Source organism: Notothenia coriiceps, unplaced genomic scaffold, assembly GCF_000735185.1.
Source record: "Notothenia coriiceps isolate Sejong01 unplaced genomic scaffold, NC01 NC01_scaffold00004047, whole genome shotgun sequence".
NCBI lineage: Eukaryota > Metazoa > Chordata > Actinopteri > Perciformes > Nototheniidae > Notothenia > Notothenia coriiceps.
In genome coordinates this window covers 107,266-123,934 of record NW_011336748.1, presented here as the reverse complement: position 1 = coordinate 123,934, position 16,669 = coordinate 107,266, and the positions used below count along the sequence as shown (strand labels likewise).

At 42.0% G+C, this 16,669-nt stretch overlaps 1 protein-coding gene across 1 annotated transcript in view; it reads left to right on the top strand.

The window, feature by feature from the left end:
• Nucleotides 1-1,668: 1,668 nt before the first annotated feature.
• The window catches only part of LOC104941839 (ephrin type-B receptor 4-like), a 16,634-nt gene continuing 1,633 nt past the window's right edge, over nt 1,669-16,669 (top strand). Inside the window, exons 1-12 of the mRNA XM_010766977.1 lie at nt 1,669-1,736; nt 3,567-3,848; nt 5,447-5,837; nt 8,011-8,163; nt 10,024-10,359; nt 10,437-10,561; nt 11,447-11,612; nt 11,848-11,947; nt 13,753-13,817; nt 13,973-14,086; nt 14,477-14,724; nt 15,545-15,824. Coding sequence (XP_010765279.1) covers nt 1,674-1,736; nt 3,567-3,848; nt 5,447-5,837; nt 8,011-8,163; nt 10,024-10,359; nt 10,437-10,561; nt 11,447-11,612; nt 11,848-11,947; nt 13,753-13,817; nt 13,973-14,086; nt 14,477-14,724; nt 15,545-15,824 — 2,323 coding nt within the window. The 5' untranslated portion in view covers nt 1,669-1,673. The remainder of the gene's footprint in view (nt 1,737-3,566; nt 3,849-5,446; nt 5,838-8,010; nt 8,164-10,023; nt 10,360-10,436; nt 10,562-11,446; nt 11,613-11,847; nt 11,948-13,752; nt 13,818-13,972; nt 14,087-14,476; nt 14,725-15,544; nt 15,825-16,669) is intronic.

Here is a 16,669-nt window from a genome sequence, read left to right as displayed (position 1 = left end):
TATTAATTGTATTGATAAATATCCATCACTATATCCCAGAACACACTATGTATTCAGGGTTGTCACAAAGCCTAAATATGTTCACAATGGTATGAAGACATCAGGAGCGTTTGTTGAATTTGAATTAAACAATTCATTAAGTTTAATTTCACTACTTCTCTTAAACTTTTAATTAAAATTGGTTGCCAAAGTGCCAGACAACGGGGAAACAAACATTTTCAGTCGAGGTTGTTTCATTCTGCTCATTTCAAAGAAGAAGAATAATGAAGAACTTTGTCTCTGAAAAGGAAGACCTGTAGCCATTATTAAAAGATAAGATAAGTAAAAGAAGTCTGATTTGAGATCAAAAGGCGTATCTGATCCCACATATTGATAACTGCAGACTGAATCACTGAATCTGTGTTTAAAAGGACTCTGAGACTTTATTTGGTCGGGTATGAATTTAGAGCAGATGTTTTTGGACAACAAAGCTACATGTGAAGCGAGTATGTGGAAACAATAATGAACAGCTGAGAAAAGCAACACTTTGGCCTCATCCAGGCTTCATGCCAAAATAAATATGTGAATAAACAAACATTTAAATGAATGACTGTTTTTAAAGCAGTTCAGGCCCCATAGCATTACGACTGAAATCATTATTGGAAAACGTGTAGAAACCAAAATTGTGGCTGGGTCATATATTGTGTTTGAGAGTGTGTGTTAGTGAGGTTATGGGCGGCCAGACTTTACTGTGGAGCTTTTATATGAGGAGCCTAATTCAACAAAACATCTTAATAACCCCAATGATGAATTCACCCTGAAACCCCCCGTTTCCTCAGACTTCCATTTTCATGCAAGTGCTCGCCTTGATCATGGCACACAGGAGAGCCGCATTAAATCCTGTTTATTGGTAAAACCAAACGGCCTCACCCTTGAGATGAGCCTCTGTGGAGAAAACGCATGGCTCTAAAAACCCGGTCTGTGGCAGAAACCTCACCCCATCAGCATGAACACTAGTCACAATTCAGCAGAGACAATCTGCCAACACAGCTGGGGAGAGAGAGAGAGATGTCCTCGCATGAAAATAAGTGTCTTCACCTTAACCAAACTCTGCGCTAAGTTGCATGCAGTTCAAGTCAGGGGTTCTATTGCGATACTGAATCATAGCTCCAATTGTTTGTGAGCTGGCAGCGTGCCCCTAAAAAGATTACAAGAAAACCAATTCTATTGTAATCACAGATCGTGACTGGAAGGGCTTAAATCTTTTTATTTCTGTGAGTGTGTACCGAGTCTGGTCTGCTGCCTTGTTCACACTTCTTGTCTTTACTTCCTCTGGACAAAGACGGACTCTTTTCAGCAGGTTTAGTGTGACCACAGGCATGGTGTGTCTCCGAGAAACACAAGGGACGTGGGTGGAATGAAAACAAACATGAGAGGAGAGACAATTTTAGGGTAGTGGGAATGTTTTTGTAGATGTAATTGACTGGTGAAACTCCATCTTCTAGCGTAATCCCAATGTAAGCCATAGCTGATACTTTAGCGGAGAGCTCGGGACTCGAAATATGTTCACTCTTTGATTTTAAATGCACTTGTGTGTGTGTTTCCCTGAATGCAAATGAGTCTTATACGTGTCCTTTTTACTTTTCCTGCTGTGTGATATAATGTGTTTTTATTTATTTTTCACAGAGGTCCTGATGAACACTAAGACGGAGACTTCTGATCTCAAATGGACCGTCTTCTCACATGCCAAACCCGAGGTATGTAACCCGAGCTCCACTATGTTATCTGTATTACTAACACAGACCGTGTGGTGACTGTGGATGTTGGGCTTCCAGCGGTTCCTTTGTTACTTTGCTTATAAAAGAGCTCCTTATATGGCAGGTAACTGACAGAATAAAGGAAACGCCACAGAGAATGTGGTTCTCTGGATTCAGAGTACATTGAAAGCAGATGCCTTCAAGATATCCCATCAACCTTGGAGTTGAAGTTAATGGCTGCCCACAATTTTGAATACTGCTGCCAGAAAAAGACATATTTGTAATTTGATCAGTTGAGGAGTAGTTGCTAGGGTATTTTTGCCAACAGCGTCAGTGAACAAAACTGCTCAACTTGCTGATTTCTCAGAAGGAAAATGCTTCCAGTGATGCTGGCAAGGACATTTCTGAAACCAGACCGAAATACTCAACAAATGTGTACGCGCCCTTTGATTAAGATGCAACAATAAACAGGCGAACAGTCTCTATATAGCTTGCACGGAGACATTGTTTTTGAAAACCGCTTGTCAAAAGCTTTGCATTGTCAAAGTATGGCACACAAACTTAACTCTATAGAACAAAAAACAGTGATTTCATCTGTAATGACAGGCAGCAGCAGCAGCAGCAGCAGCGAGGATCTGCCATGAGCTGTCTGCATCAACATGACAGATTTAAAACAGTAAATATATAGCTATTTATTTTTTAGCATTAAAGGATTATGATACCCTTATAGTTGATATTTGTGGAAAATTCTCATCCTGTCAGGTATTAACGCTGGCTCCTCTATTCCAAAAACACTTGAGCACCGTTGTACTGTAAACTGTGAGTCGTTGCATTTACTTTAAAAAGAACAAGAAATAAAGCGTACATGTCATACACAGGATTAACCCTGCAACGTGTACTAAGTTAAATGTGTCTGCATAAAACACCATTTGTATGTGAATATACACTTCAACCTCGCATTATGAATACTTCTGTGTATTTGGACAGCTCTCTGATTCGCTCTCATAACACATCTTTAGCAGATTATTTCAATATTTTGACTGACTATTTGCTGCCAGAGTCCATAGTACTTATTTATTTTTGATGAAAAGAGAAATGTTCCCCTGCCTGAGATTCAAACCAGGCTCTCATTGCTCTGCTGCACTGTAATTCATTCAGACTGGTATCCAGCCTCACTCAACACATCATCTGCAAATGGATTTTTAAAGATTTACATATTTACATAACTGAATTTCTGAGCCTCAAGTTCAGCAAATCTGCTAAATTCTGCCCTGAGTATGTTAATGTCTTGCTTGTTTCCCGCTCTTGGGAGCACAGTGATAGTGAACATGTTTGCTGTTGACTCAGAAGTCAAACATTAAAGCCTTTTCGGCTCCCCAACAAATGTCATTTTCTTTGGAGGGCTTTTCGCTTCATACATATTTGTGATATCCCCTCTCTTGTATTTTAGTCTAAAATAGTGCTTGAAGGGTGGAATCTGTGTCTGTCTCGGCTGCTGTGTTCCGCAGTGTGCTCAGTTTGACAATTGAGACTTGTATTCCCACTAGCCGGGCTGCAGCTCGGCAGGAGGAATGATTTAACAACCCACATTCAAATTTGGACTGAATCTTAAATCCACAGCAGGCCGGATGTGTCCCCAGGGCCTCTGACAGGTGCAGTGCAGCAGAGGGCCAACAACAAATCTCAACACTATTATGATGAATAGGACTTTTAAAGGGATCCCTTTTTTAAAGACCTTAGCGGAAGCCTTTACAGGTGAATTTGAAAAAAGTTTTCTGGGTCAGATGTCATTTTCACAACCTTTGACAACGCTTTGTTCTCTGCCCTCAGTGGGAGGAAGTAAGTGGTTTGGATGAGGAGAACAACAGCGTGAGGACCTATCAGATCTGTCAGACTGACAGCGCCTCCAGCCATTGGCTGCGCAGCGGCTTCATCCAGCGGAGAGGAGCGTCTCAGGTCTACGTGGAGCTGCGCTTCACCGTGATGGAGTGTTCCTCCAGGAGCATCCACCACCGCAGCTGTAAGGAGACGTTCAACCTCTTCTACTACCAGGCCGACTCCGACGAGGCGACGTCCTCCTACCCGCCCTGGATGGAGAACCCATACACCAAGGTACGCCCCCCCCCCACTCTTTATGGGTCACTTCAATCCCCTAACAAAGAGTACATAAATACTCTTTGTTACGGGATATCCTGTCAGTATTAAAGCACTTCTTTTCTCTCTGTGGTTGTTATTTACTGAAAACTACTCCCACCTATTTTACACATGAAAATCAGTTCAATTGTTTAGAGTTTTTAAAGCCGCAGATCATAATAAACGAATGGGTCGTAACCAACAATTAATTTCAAAGACGAATGCTGTTTATTTTCTCAATTAAGAGAACTCGAGTTTGGTTTAGAAGAAAAGGCATTGGCTATTCATTTGCGCCTTCAGTAATGCCTTTAATTTGCTTTTTTAACAACCTTACAGACAAGAACGTAAAATATTATTTTGGGTGCATCCTGATGTTCATTGTATTAAAACAAAATTAAAAAAGCAAATCCTCACAATTGAAAAAGCTGGAACCATAACCTGGTTTTCAGCTTGGAAACGTATCAGCTTTAATGAATAATTAATTGTAAGAACCTGGATGACATAATACGTCTTGGATTAAGCTTTTAATTGTAAAATTCTCAACAAAAAGCGTATCTTCAAAAAACTAGTGATATAGGTGTTAACTTTGCAAGGAGGGCGCAATGGAAACAAGTTATTTCATGGTAATAGTCAATTGCACTTTACAATTTCCCCTGATATACCCTTCAAAAACATTCATACACCAATGGTACCTTGCAAGGCTAGGGAATAAAACTGGTTGATTTTTATATTTATTTTACTTTTTTAAACGGGTTTGTACTCCATGTATGACTGAAGTATGTGGACTTTAGTTTTACTGACTTCTGACAAAAGCCTACCTCCACACTATCCAGTAAACCACTGCATAACATGTATAGGAGTGAGCTCAAGTTGAAGTTTTCAGACTGACCTCTATTTTGCAGTCGGCACTCAATTATATATTTACAGTCATCCTCTTGCAGGGACATAAAGGTTGCTTTATGTATTTATTACAGTCGACTGTTAATCACTTTTATATTCTGTCCAAGTTATGTTATCGTCTCATGCGATCAAGTACTGTTTTTGTAAACTCTCCTCGTAGCTGCATTCAATCTGTTTCTCAACCTGCATGTTTGCTCAGAGTTCATCTCCTGGCTTTCATTTTCCAAACGCACAGCTTATGATTGAAGTGCATTTCGGCAGCTCGTTGTCAAACCTCAGATGTTGCAGCGTCCTTGAACACACCGCCAAAGAGAGGGTTTCAGAATAGTGCCTTCTGCTCGACTTCATTACTAAATAATGTAACTTTGACAGAGAAATAAAAGTGATGAAATGTTCATTGTGATAAATGACCTTTCTCCCAAGCGAGTTTAAAGTCGAGGTTCAAAGTGTACTGTAACAAATGGGAAACAATGGCTGCCAGGAAGGTAGGAAATAAATCTGAAATCACAGTGGTATGCTTTGGAAAAGGTTGAATAATGTAAAGCATATGTGATGCTTGGTTAATGGGCTAAAATGTATAAAACATGCAAAACCGCCAGTCTGGTCCCTCTTAAGACTGAATCCAGAGCTGGAATCGGGCCATCACATCAAATCTTTTCTCTCTCTTCCCGTCCTAGGTGGACACAGTGGCTGCAGACTTTCTACGGAGGAAGGGCGGGGAGAGGAAATTCAATGTGAAGACCTTAAGGCTCGGCCCTCTGTCCAAGAGAGGTTTCTACTTGGCCTTCCAGGCTCAGGGCGCCTGCATGGCCCTGCTGTCCGTCAGGGTCTTCTTCAAGAAGTGTCCCCCCCTGGTCAGTGCTCTTTCCTCCTTCCCAGAGACCGTCCCCCGCACCCTGGTGCAGGAGGCCCAGGGTGTGTGTGTGGAGCACTCCGCACAGCAGGGGCCTCGACCTCGGCCCCCGAAGCTCTTCTGCGGGGAAGACGGTCACTGGGTGGGCCAGCCGACAACTTCCTGTGCCTGCATGCCAGGATATGAGCCCTTCGAAGGACAAACCAGATGCACAGGTAAGAAGGAGGCAAGGTTAAGACGCTTGTACTAGTTTGTTTATAGACTACACCCGCGCAGGCAGCAGAGCAGGCAGACTAAACAAGAACAAACAATGGTAAGATGAGGGTGGGGTTCACCCAGGAGAGAAACGTTGAGAGGAAACTAATGAGGCAGCGGAGCGGCAGTAACACGGAGTGGACAGAGAGAGGTCAGGCGGAGCAGCACTTATCTCTGAGAGGAGGAGCAGGGTCAAAGGCTTACTGCTGCCACAGCTTCAGAACTTAGAAGGAGCACAGGGGGAGAGGAGAGGTGAGGGGAACGAGAGCAGGGGGGGGGGGAACACTCGGGGTGAAGATCATATCACTTTGAGAACATCAAAGCAAAGCAGACAAAAAAGAAGAAGAAGCAGGGTGTTTCTCTCGGGAGCCGTGCAGCAGCTCTGTCTAATGAGTCCAATTAACAAGCCTTGTGTATGAACCCCTTCCTTTGCACACACACACAATTACTCTGCCTCACACCAACACAGATACATGTTGAGCTCTAAGGACACAGAAACACAAGAAGAAATGGTTATTTTTCAACAGTAAGTGTGTCGTTGCATCTGTGTGTGGTTTGAAGGTAGGATTCAGTTTGATCTCTGTGGGAGGTATAATGATTTTTCATCACAAAAAAAATCATTTCCGACATTTTGCTTCTAGTGAAGTGGGTTTGGCATTTCCAGCGTTGTGTTACTGCAGAGAGCTGTGAGGAAAGAAACACTCATCATAATGAGAAATTGCCTTTTATAGCAAGATTGAAAAGGTAATTTGCTTCATAGGCCAGCCAGTTAAAAGGTGAAATTGAAATCTAAATTTAAAATCTGAATACTTATACTGTACTATAAATGTTGTATATATAATTTTGAGTCGTACACAACCTTTTATCATAAAACGTATGAATGCTGTCAAGTTGATATAGTGTTATACAGGAGCTTGATAAGAATATTAAAACAATTTGTGGAAGTGAAGCTCAATCAGGCTTTACATATTGTTACATTGAGAGAGATATCAAAGTGCCAGTAAACCTGAGCTTTACTAAGGTTATATTTATACAAATGGTGACAAGAATAATCTTCATATCCAAAGTGAAAAGAATAGTATTTCGATAAAGTGGTTTTTACTCAGACAAAATAATCACTCGTATTGGCGTGAACTGTGAAGTGCTAAACCGTTTTACAGCTGAAGTCATTGAAAAACACTGTTTAGTGAACAATAGAAACAGGCTGTGAGTGTCCTTTTGTTGGGAAATAAGTGCTCCAAAAGTTGTGTTTCATAATACTGTTCAGTGACAGTCACTTGCATTTGATCTATAAATAATATATTTAAACAACCTTCAACAGGTGAGACATGCATCAGCATTCAGCGCACTTTTCACATCATGGAAATTCCCGCAGGCAAAGTTTGACTTGACAAGGATCAGAAAGAGTGTCTTGATCCTTTTAAGAAGGATCCACTTTGTGTGAGAAATGATTGTTTTATTTATCTGACTCAGCTGGAGCTGCATTCAAACAGCCGCACTGAACACTCATCGTAAACACTTGCATGGCTGAATGTGGCGTTACGAGGTGACGGATCAACATAAAACGGGTTCAGATCAGGGCAAATATATACATTCACAGTGATACAAAACAGAAAAGCAGTAAATCCTTGAGAAGCCAAAACCAGAGAAAGTGTTAAACATTTTCCAATCAATTGGGAAAATTGTTGTAAATAGATTATCTGTCAGTCAAGTCATCGATGAATCAATATATCCTTTCATCACAAGTCATTTGAAGCCGTGAATTCCACAGTGCAGTTATTGGTTTTAGAAGAGCACAGAGAGAGAGTATAATAAGAGAGACAGTTCTTTGTAAGGACACCAGCGTTATGCCTTCTTACTCAGATATAGTCGGGTAAAGCATCAGGTCAATATCAGTCAGGTTTATAAACTAAATTGACCATCGCTCTCAGCTTCATTACTGTGATTGTCTTCAGTTTATAGCCTCATTACATGGTTCTGTCTGTCAATGGGTAGCCATCTGGCATCTACGTACAATGACGCCAAAAGAAAATTCAATCTGACCCCCAGGGACACAGCAGGTTTTAAAGATTGGGGCCAGTGTTGTTATCTCCTGCTGAATCATATTGATTTGTCTTCTCCTGTCCTCCCCAGCCTGTCCTCCAGCTCAGTTCAAGTCCTCCGCAGAGGGACAGTGCAAAGGCTGTCCAGGATTCAGCCAAACCACCATTGCAGGGGCCTCAGTGTGTGCGTGTCTATCTGGATACTTGCGTGCAGAGTCTGACACTCCTGACACACTGTGCACAAGTAAGTATTATACAGAAAAGTTACAAAAACTGTGATTGGCTTTGCCTTTCCCATCTTTGGAGCTAATTCTCTTTTGCCTTGGTGTCATTTAGCCAAACTCCCCTAATCTGCTTTGTGTCCTTTGTCCCACTGCTGGCCATTGAGATGCATGACTTTGGTGACAGGTGGTTGGGGGGAGGGCGTCCACTCCAAAGTGGAGTAGGCCTTGATGGGCTCAAGTGACACCTCCATGCAGATTCAGGAATTTCAATTCATCCACATGTTGGATGTGTGAATGGGAGGGACCTCTTAATGAGGTGCACTGGCCACAAAGTGGATGTGAAACAATGTGAAGCTTGGGCGGGATGATGGCATTTCCTGTCCTCTGCAGGTGTGACAGCCTGGAACTACAATTTACGTCCAATTGTATGATTACTGATTACTTTAATTACAAGGGCTTTATCTTAATTATTAATCACTTAATTAGGCCTTTCCTATTATATATGATGTTATTGTACTGGATTGCCTGCACAGTTCTGCATATCACTTTTATTTTCAATTTGTCTGCGAAATTGGAAAACCACCCCTGCCTTCTGTAAATCACAGGAACCTTTTTCCATGAAATTAAGCGTTTTACAACACTGGCTGCCATGGTGGCTTGAATAAAGTGGATTTCTGATTGTTCAATCATAAAACGTACCACCACTATAGAAAAAATCTCCAATCCAAAATCTTGAATTCTGAATTTATTCATCCAGATTGTCTATGAAGCTGCCCCACTTGGGTTTCCAATGAGAGCACTATTAGCACTTAAGTTAGCTGCAGGCTCAGTGACAAAGCTCTGTCTCCTTGGCAGGAACAGAAACTCATTCCCAGTGGCTGAGTGGTATTGCTGTTTAGTTATGCTTAGCTTGAGGCAACAGCTATCTTCTTAGAATTTTCAGACGTGATCATTATCATCCGGTTTTAGACAAACGTAATTGCACCAGTTAAATCCTGCAACACATATGCTCGTGCTGTGACGCAAAGCCACTGCAGGACCCTCGTTCTGCTTCGTGACTACATGGGCTGACTGAATAAAATGTCTTCAGCGCATATGAAAAGAAAATTAAACAAATGGTCTGTGTGGGTCATGGAAAGTAAAGCAGCAGTAAAATGATACAGAAGAGATTATAGTTTGATTTGAAAGAGACATTTCTCACACACTGATTGCATCAGAGCTAGGCAATGCCTGTATTGTGAAATGAAATTACTTATTTGACAGAATAATGTGGCAATACTCTGTGGATGATTACTAGTGCTATCCCTCAAATGAAAAGACCTTTCAAGATCAATAAAACTGTCTAATGTCTTTATAATGGAAGCTACAGCCAGCAGACACTTGTCATAAGTAGCTTAGCTTAGCATAAAGAGGGAACATGGCTAAGTCTAAAACTAAACAAATATTCATTCACCTTCATCTATAAGGAACACTTCAACATGTGATGTCCCCTTTGTTCAATCTACTGCAAGCTTTTTGTTAAAAATGTTTCTTTGGTACTATTACTTGGCTTGGAGTGCAGCTTTCCTGGAGAGAAGAGTCTGAGCCAGTCGCTGCACCTGGTGAAGAACCAGTCCCGCACATAAACCCCTTAAAACCACAATGGATTGTTTTGGTCTTAATGCTGAGTCTTAACTTTAGAGCTTATTAGTGTATAGACTTTTGGGTGGTTTCAATCTTTTCATAAATCTCTGGACAGCAAGTGGGATATATGTATGTATGGCTTAGTATTCCTTTATGACTTGCTAGATTAAAAGCTTGAGGGATTCTTATTTGACTGATTTGCAGTATTTACAAAATCTGAAATTCCAAATCAGTTATCCATTTCTTTGTCACTGCAGGACCTCCCTCAGCTCCGCGCACCGTCCGCTCCCAGATCAACGACACCACGCTCAGCCTGAAGTGGAATGAGCCTCTGGACAACGGCGGCAGAACAGACCTGAGCTACGCCATCAGATGCTCCTTCTGCAGGTCCACTAAGGGCCCCTGCCTGCCCTGCGGGGACAGCGTCAGCTACCGGCCCGAGCAGCAAGGCCTGCTGGGTCGCAGGGTGGAGGTGTGGGGCCTGCTGCCTCAAACCACGTACTCCTTCACAGTGCAGTCTCTCAACGGGGTGTCTCATGTCAGCGGCAAGGACCCTGCCAGTGGAAGTGTCAATATCACCACCAGCCACAACGGTAAGGGAGGTGAAGCTGAAAGGTATAAATAGTCGGAATTTCACCTGGTATTTATATTTCTTCTTCCATCTGTGCAGTGCCGTCGCTGGTGTCTGTGATTCGGAAGAGTGACTCCACAGAGAGCAGCCTGACTCTGCACTGGTCAGTCTCCGCTCAGCTGCACTACACCATCCTGCAGTATCAGGTCCGCTACTGTGAGAAGGTGAGCCCTGACAATACCCCTCCATGGTCTGCATTTTAATGATTGTATCCTCAGGTGTACTACGGCTCAGAATATAAAAAAAACACACCATGTTTTGCAAAGAAATGTAGACAGGTTAGCGGGCTAATATGGATGTCCTCAGAAACCCTAATACATGCAGGTCAAGTGTAATGAAACCCAAATTGTTTGTATGTTGTCTAGACAAACAATGACCCAGATAATTGACAGTTTTATTGATATAAATTGCAGTAAATCAGCAATTCCACCTTACCCTTTAGTGTTTCATGTAACAACTGTGGAGGCAGTATACAGTACACATTTGTGTTTACGTGACACACGTGTGTTTGTGTTTTTGCTCTGACCAAAACACAGGGGAACCTGATTCAGAAGCTCGTACAGCCAAGACAAGAGACACTTTAGATAGAATTTACATTGTGTTAAAATATACTGCAGTTGGATTAAACAAAACTAAGTTTAAGTCAATTTGGCTAAACTTATAATATATACGTTATTGTAAGGGTTACTATTAAGTATTAGGGCAAAGCATGAAGGATAAAAAGATTTGGATAAAGGTGTTTTTTTTGTTTTGCATTTCAAGAATGATGTCAATGAAAGCCACTTATTTAAAAATAATTCAATCAATAATGAATCAACATACTAAACTTTCCCATTTACTGAAAATTCAGTTTTATTCTAAATATGTATACCCAAATCATCCTCCCAATTTTTTTCTTCATACTTGGCCCTTATATGCTTTAGTAAATTAACGATTGGATATCTGAATTCCTCTAGATGACCGAGTCTTTCTGTGTTTCGTTTCTGGGCCGTCAATTCCTCCCTAATTCACTTTCAGTCCTGTTAACTCTCCCTGTTTTCCTATGATAGGAGCGACGTAGTGAGGACCAGTGCCACTACACAGAGAGCAACAAGAACCAGGCGGTGCTGACGGACCTCCGCAGAGCGACCCAGTACGAGGTTCAGGTTCGGGCGCGCACCATGGGCGGTTACGGCAGCTTCAGTCCTGCAGCCTTCTTCCGCACGCTGCCTGATAGTAAGTTTGCATATTCACACATTTTTCAATTCCTTCTTGAGGATTCTTCAGAGCTCCCTGTACATGTTTGTGTTAAATGCAGGTGTTGCTGTGCCCTTGAGTTGAGTAAGTGTCCTTGCATCTTTAATATTATAAATTCCTGTCATGTTCTGTCCTTTTCTCTACTCCCAATGTAAAACCTCCTGTCGAGATTTCTTACTTACTCTCCCCTAACTCTCTCTCTTCACTCCCTCAGGTCACGACTCTGCCGCCCAGTTCCTAGTACCTGGCATCCTTATCGCTGTCGGGATGTTGCTGCTTGTCACTTTCGTCTTAGTGGCCGCCTACTGCATACGGTGAGAACGAGGGAAAGGGAAAGAGGCAGAGAAAGAGATATGTATGTGATGGGAAAACGCTGACAGAATAACAGGAAACGGGCAAAAAAGGGGAAATTGTAAAGTAATAACAACAGTGACCCCAATTTTACAGTCGAGCACCACTTTGTTCTTTTGTTTATAAAGTCATATCTTATCAACAGTGGAATTGCACTCACCATCTTTGTGTGTGTGTGAGGCAGTTCACACACAAAGCAACAATCTTGATGCCTTTCGCTTACACAGCTAAAAGTTATCCTGCTCATTAGAACACTTTCCTTAGGCTTCATTGTGTGGGTAAATAGTGCTTGATGCCATGAGAGGGAGAAAGTGTGTGTGTGTGTGTGTGTGTGTGTGTGTGTGTGTGTGTGTGTGTGTGTGTGTGTGTGTGTGTGTGTGTGTGTGTGAGAGAGAGAGTGTGTGTGTGTGTGTGTGTGTGTGTGTGTGTGTGTGTGTGTGTGTGTGTGTGTGTGTGTGTGTGTGTGTGTGTGTGTGTGTGTGTGTGTGTGTGTGTGTGTGTGTGTGTGTGTGTGTCAGTGTGTGAGAGAGAGAGTTAGTGTGTGTGTGTGAGAGAGAGTTAGTGTGTGTGTGTGAGAAAAAGAGAGAGAAATTACGATAGAGGTAGAGGGCAGGGAGACAGGATGCAGGCGTCCCAACCCTGTTTCCACAGGACAGGAGAACAATAGCCGTGACCTTGTGACNGAGAGAGAGAGTGTGTGTGTGTGTGTGTGTGTGTGTGTGTGTCAGTGTGTGTCAGTGTGTGAGAGAGAGAGTTAGTGTGTGTGTGTGAGAAAAAGAGAGAGAAATTACGATAGAGGTAGAGGGCAGGGAGACAGGATGCAGGCGTCCCAACCCTGTTTCCACAGGACAGGAGAACAATAGCCGTGACCTTGTGACACGCACACACACACAGACACACAGACACACACACACACACACACACACCAGTGGCAGAGGCCCAGATCTGCCACTAACCGAGGGTGGTGCATTACTGCTATTTTAGGCTTATGAGGTGGGAGCAGGAGAGGAAGGCAGAGCTCCAGTAGCTACAGGCTTGTTACAGTCTTACAGGGATGAGTTTTCGCCAGCTGAATTATAATGGAGCGGTTCGAGTCAGAGAGCGGAACCATAGAGGTCGGCTCAGGTATTCACCAGCACCACGAGCGGCCCTGTGATGTGTGTTTGGGATCGCTAAAAAATGAAGGAGGTGTTTTTGGAACAGAGAGACACTATCTCTGTTGGCTGCAGGGTGTTGCTCTCTAGCTGAGCTGACCTCTGACCTGTCAGTGCATGGGGCTGAGGTATCAGTATTGCTTTGCTTGAGTGCATTATAGAATGATGTAGTATAAGCACAGTGTGTTTTATTTTAAATTCTGTTTCGATGTTATCTTAGTGTATCTTAAAGAAGCCCTTTTTTGCTTTTTAGGGTATTATCTTTCTTGTAATGTGTTATATTGTTTTTTGTGCATAAATGGTCTGCAAAGGCAAAAATCCCCTCCAATGGGAGTTTCTCTCCCACACACTCCTCCAAATAATAATATAATTTTATATAATAATATCAAACAAAAGTATTCAACCATTGTGTTGTTATCGGGCTAATTTGAGTTTTTAAACTTTTTATATTTCATTCACAGAAGCATCCTATTACTGTTATTGCACATTGTTAATATGCATAACATTGGGCTGATCAATCACTAGCAAAAACATGACGTTTTTTCATCAGATCAATTGTGTTGCCAAATCTCTCAATAATTATTCTGTTAATCTCGATCTCTTCCCACCTGCAGCAGACACAGCCGAGTAAAGGACCCAGAGCTGAGCGACAAAAACAGCCAGTACCTCATCGGCCAAGGTAAGGACACACACACACCAAAGCTCAGATGTGATTTACAATTTACTCACGTCAGGAAAATGTTTTTATAATGTGACGCAGCTGATTGCTGCTCATAGCATTCTCACATTTCTTCTTTTCCTTTCCCACGACTCTGTTTGTCTTTTCTCTCGCAGGGGTCAAGGTTTATATCGACCCCTTCACCTACGAGGACCCTAATGAGGCCGTGCGAGAATTTGCCAAGGAGATTGATGTTTCCTTTGTTAAGATCGAAGAGGTTATCGGTGCTGGTAAGCCCCGGCATTATACTTCTCCCATTATTCACGAATATATGTAAACTTTGTACATGTGAACTCTTTCTGCGGACTCAGAATTTTTTTAAGCCGGTCCTCTTTTGAAATGAGATCATTAAGAAGAATATATCGAATTTACTCAGTTAAATTAATTCTGTGACATTTAAAACCATTTGTCGCTACTTTCTTTATTTGCCAAAATTCAATATGGACTCCTAAATGAATCAATTACCCGAGAAATATGTGACCATACTACCAGCCCTTATTCAAACAAAGGGCACCACTACCTCCGGGCGAGTTTAGCTTTGCTTATTGTTGTCCTCCTAATGTGGTAAACACCTCTCAGAGAGATCAGCCCTAATGTGTGTTTATGTGTCTGCGCTCCAGGAGAGTTTGGAGAGGTGTGTCGAGGGCGGCTGAAGGTCCCGGGGAAAAAAGAAAACTACGTAGCCATTAAAACACTAAAAGGGGGCTTCACTGACAAGCAGAGGCGGGACTTCCTGTCCGAAGCGTCCATCATGGGTCAGTTCCAGCACCCCAACATCATCCACCTGGAGGGCATCATCACGGCCAGCTGCCCCGTCATGATCCTCACAGAGTTCATGGAGAACGGAGCGCTGGACTCTTTCCTGCGGGTGAGTGTTGTAAAGAAAACTGTTGGGAAAATACTGAATGCACTCTTTCAATATCAGAGTAGCACATGATATCAAAGGCCCAACTGTAGCTGTGTACGTAACAGGATGTATGATTACCTGGAAGAGCTTCAGGACACACTTTTTAGTGTAGATAGACATATTCTTATTCTTTAGTAGGATCCACATTGCACTAGCATGAGCATTGGCTATTCTTCCTGGGGTCCTCACACACACAAAACATACATAAAACAAAACAGCTCATAATTTCATGCAATTTACAGTGCTACTGTATATGAAGTGAAAACTAAAATGGTGTTCCAATTTTAGCCATCATAACGCCAAACAAAAAAATATAAATAATTGTACATAATAATAATACATACCCACAGGCACAGTTCAATTTAACTTTATAATACTGAGATAATTTTTTTGCAACCTTTTGAAAACTATTTTCCTGAATAATATAGACCGGTAAAGAATTCCAGCTGAACATGCCTCTTTTGACAATCATGATAATTTCTTACTTGGGTTTTAGCTAATCTAAACTAAACATTGTGCACGGCTTTGAACCGGTATTCCTCCATCTTGTGACTGTGTAACACCCTCTCTTGTATATGAGCATGTGAAGGATACTGTTCAACTAGTTGTACCACATGCTCTGTATGTGATGACTACTTCCATTCTTGCAAGGATAATAAATACATGTATCCTGATTATTGAAGCTCAAGCCGGTGACGAGTGATATTTTTCTAACAAAAACCCAAGCTGTGACCCGGCCATTTCAGTGCTTCTCCAACTGAACTGTTCCTCTTCTCTGCAGCTGAACGACAGCCAGTTCACTCCCATCCAGCTGGTGGGAATGCTGCGTGGCATCGCCTCCGGCATGAAGTACCTGGCAGAGATGAGCTACGTCCACCGGGACCTGGCTGCCCGCAACATCCTGATCAACAGCAACCTGGTGTGCAAGGTGTCTGACTTCGGCTTGTCACGCTTCCTGCAGGAGAATTCCTCCGACCCCACCTACACCAGCTCTCTGGTGAGATCACGCCTCAGAAACTATTCAATTTCACAGTATATACACCTGTCATTTAAAGATGTCTGTATCAAATTATACTCACAATATTTAATCAAGAAAAAGACATTCTGTAATCATCCAACAACATTCAATTTGAGGCTCAAGAATGTGATTGATAACTAGGAAACTGATTAGACAAGCAGATTTCAGGCTTTTAAAAAATAAATTCAATAAGAGTTTGAACTTTAAAGGGGACATATGATGCTAATCTTCAGGTTCATATTTTCATTTTGGGTATACACTAGAAGATGTTTACATGCTTTAATGTTAAAATAACACACTTTATCCTCATATGTGACCTGCTCTATTGAAATCAGTCGGAAGTCGCAACGGCTCATTTCAAAATAAACGTGGATTTGCGTAAAAAAATAGTTTTTCGGGGTTCGGGTGTTTTGTTTAATTTTAAATAAACAAAGTCTTGGCTTACAGAATATGAAACTTGTATTTCCAAAATCACACGATAAATACATGTTTGAAGCTCGTAAAGGGAAGATGACAGCTCTCACTCGCACTCTGCTGTTCCGCAGCGCAGCTCCCCCTCCCTCCGGCTGAAATTATGAATGTAAGGCGTATAGTAATCATAGATAACACGGCAGGGTCCGTTACAGTTTGTTTTCATCTGATTTAAAAAAAACAAAGTCTTGGCTTTCAGAATATTAAACTTGTTTCGGCAAATTCAGATGATATTAAACGGTATTCCGGCACTGAATTTTAGTAAGTGAGAGATACATACTTGATGACATAGTGTGCATCTGGTTTTACATGTAATTACATCTGCGTGTACATATCGGGTGTATACATGATTAGGAGGAACTTGATGTCAAGGCAGGCCATAACATACGAGCCTTCTTGTCTGTTCTCTTCTGAAGG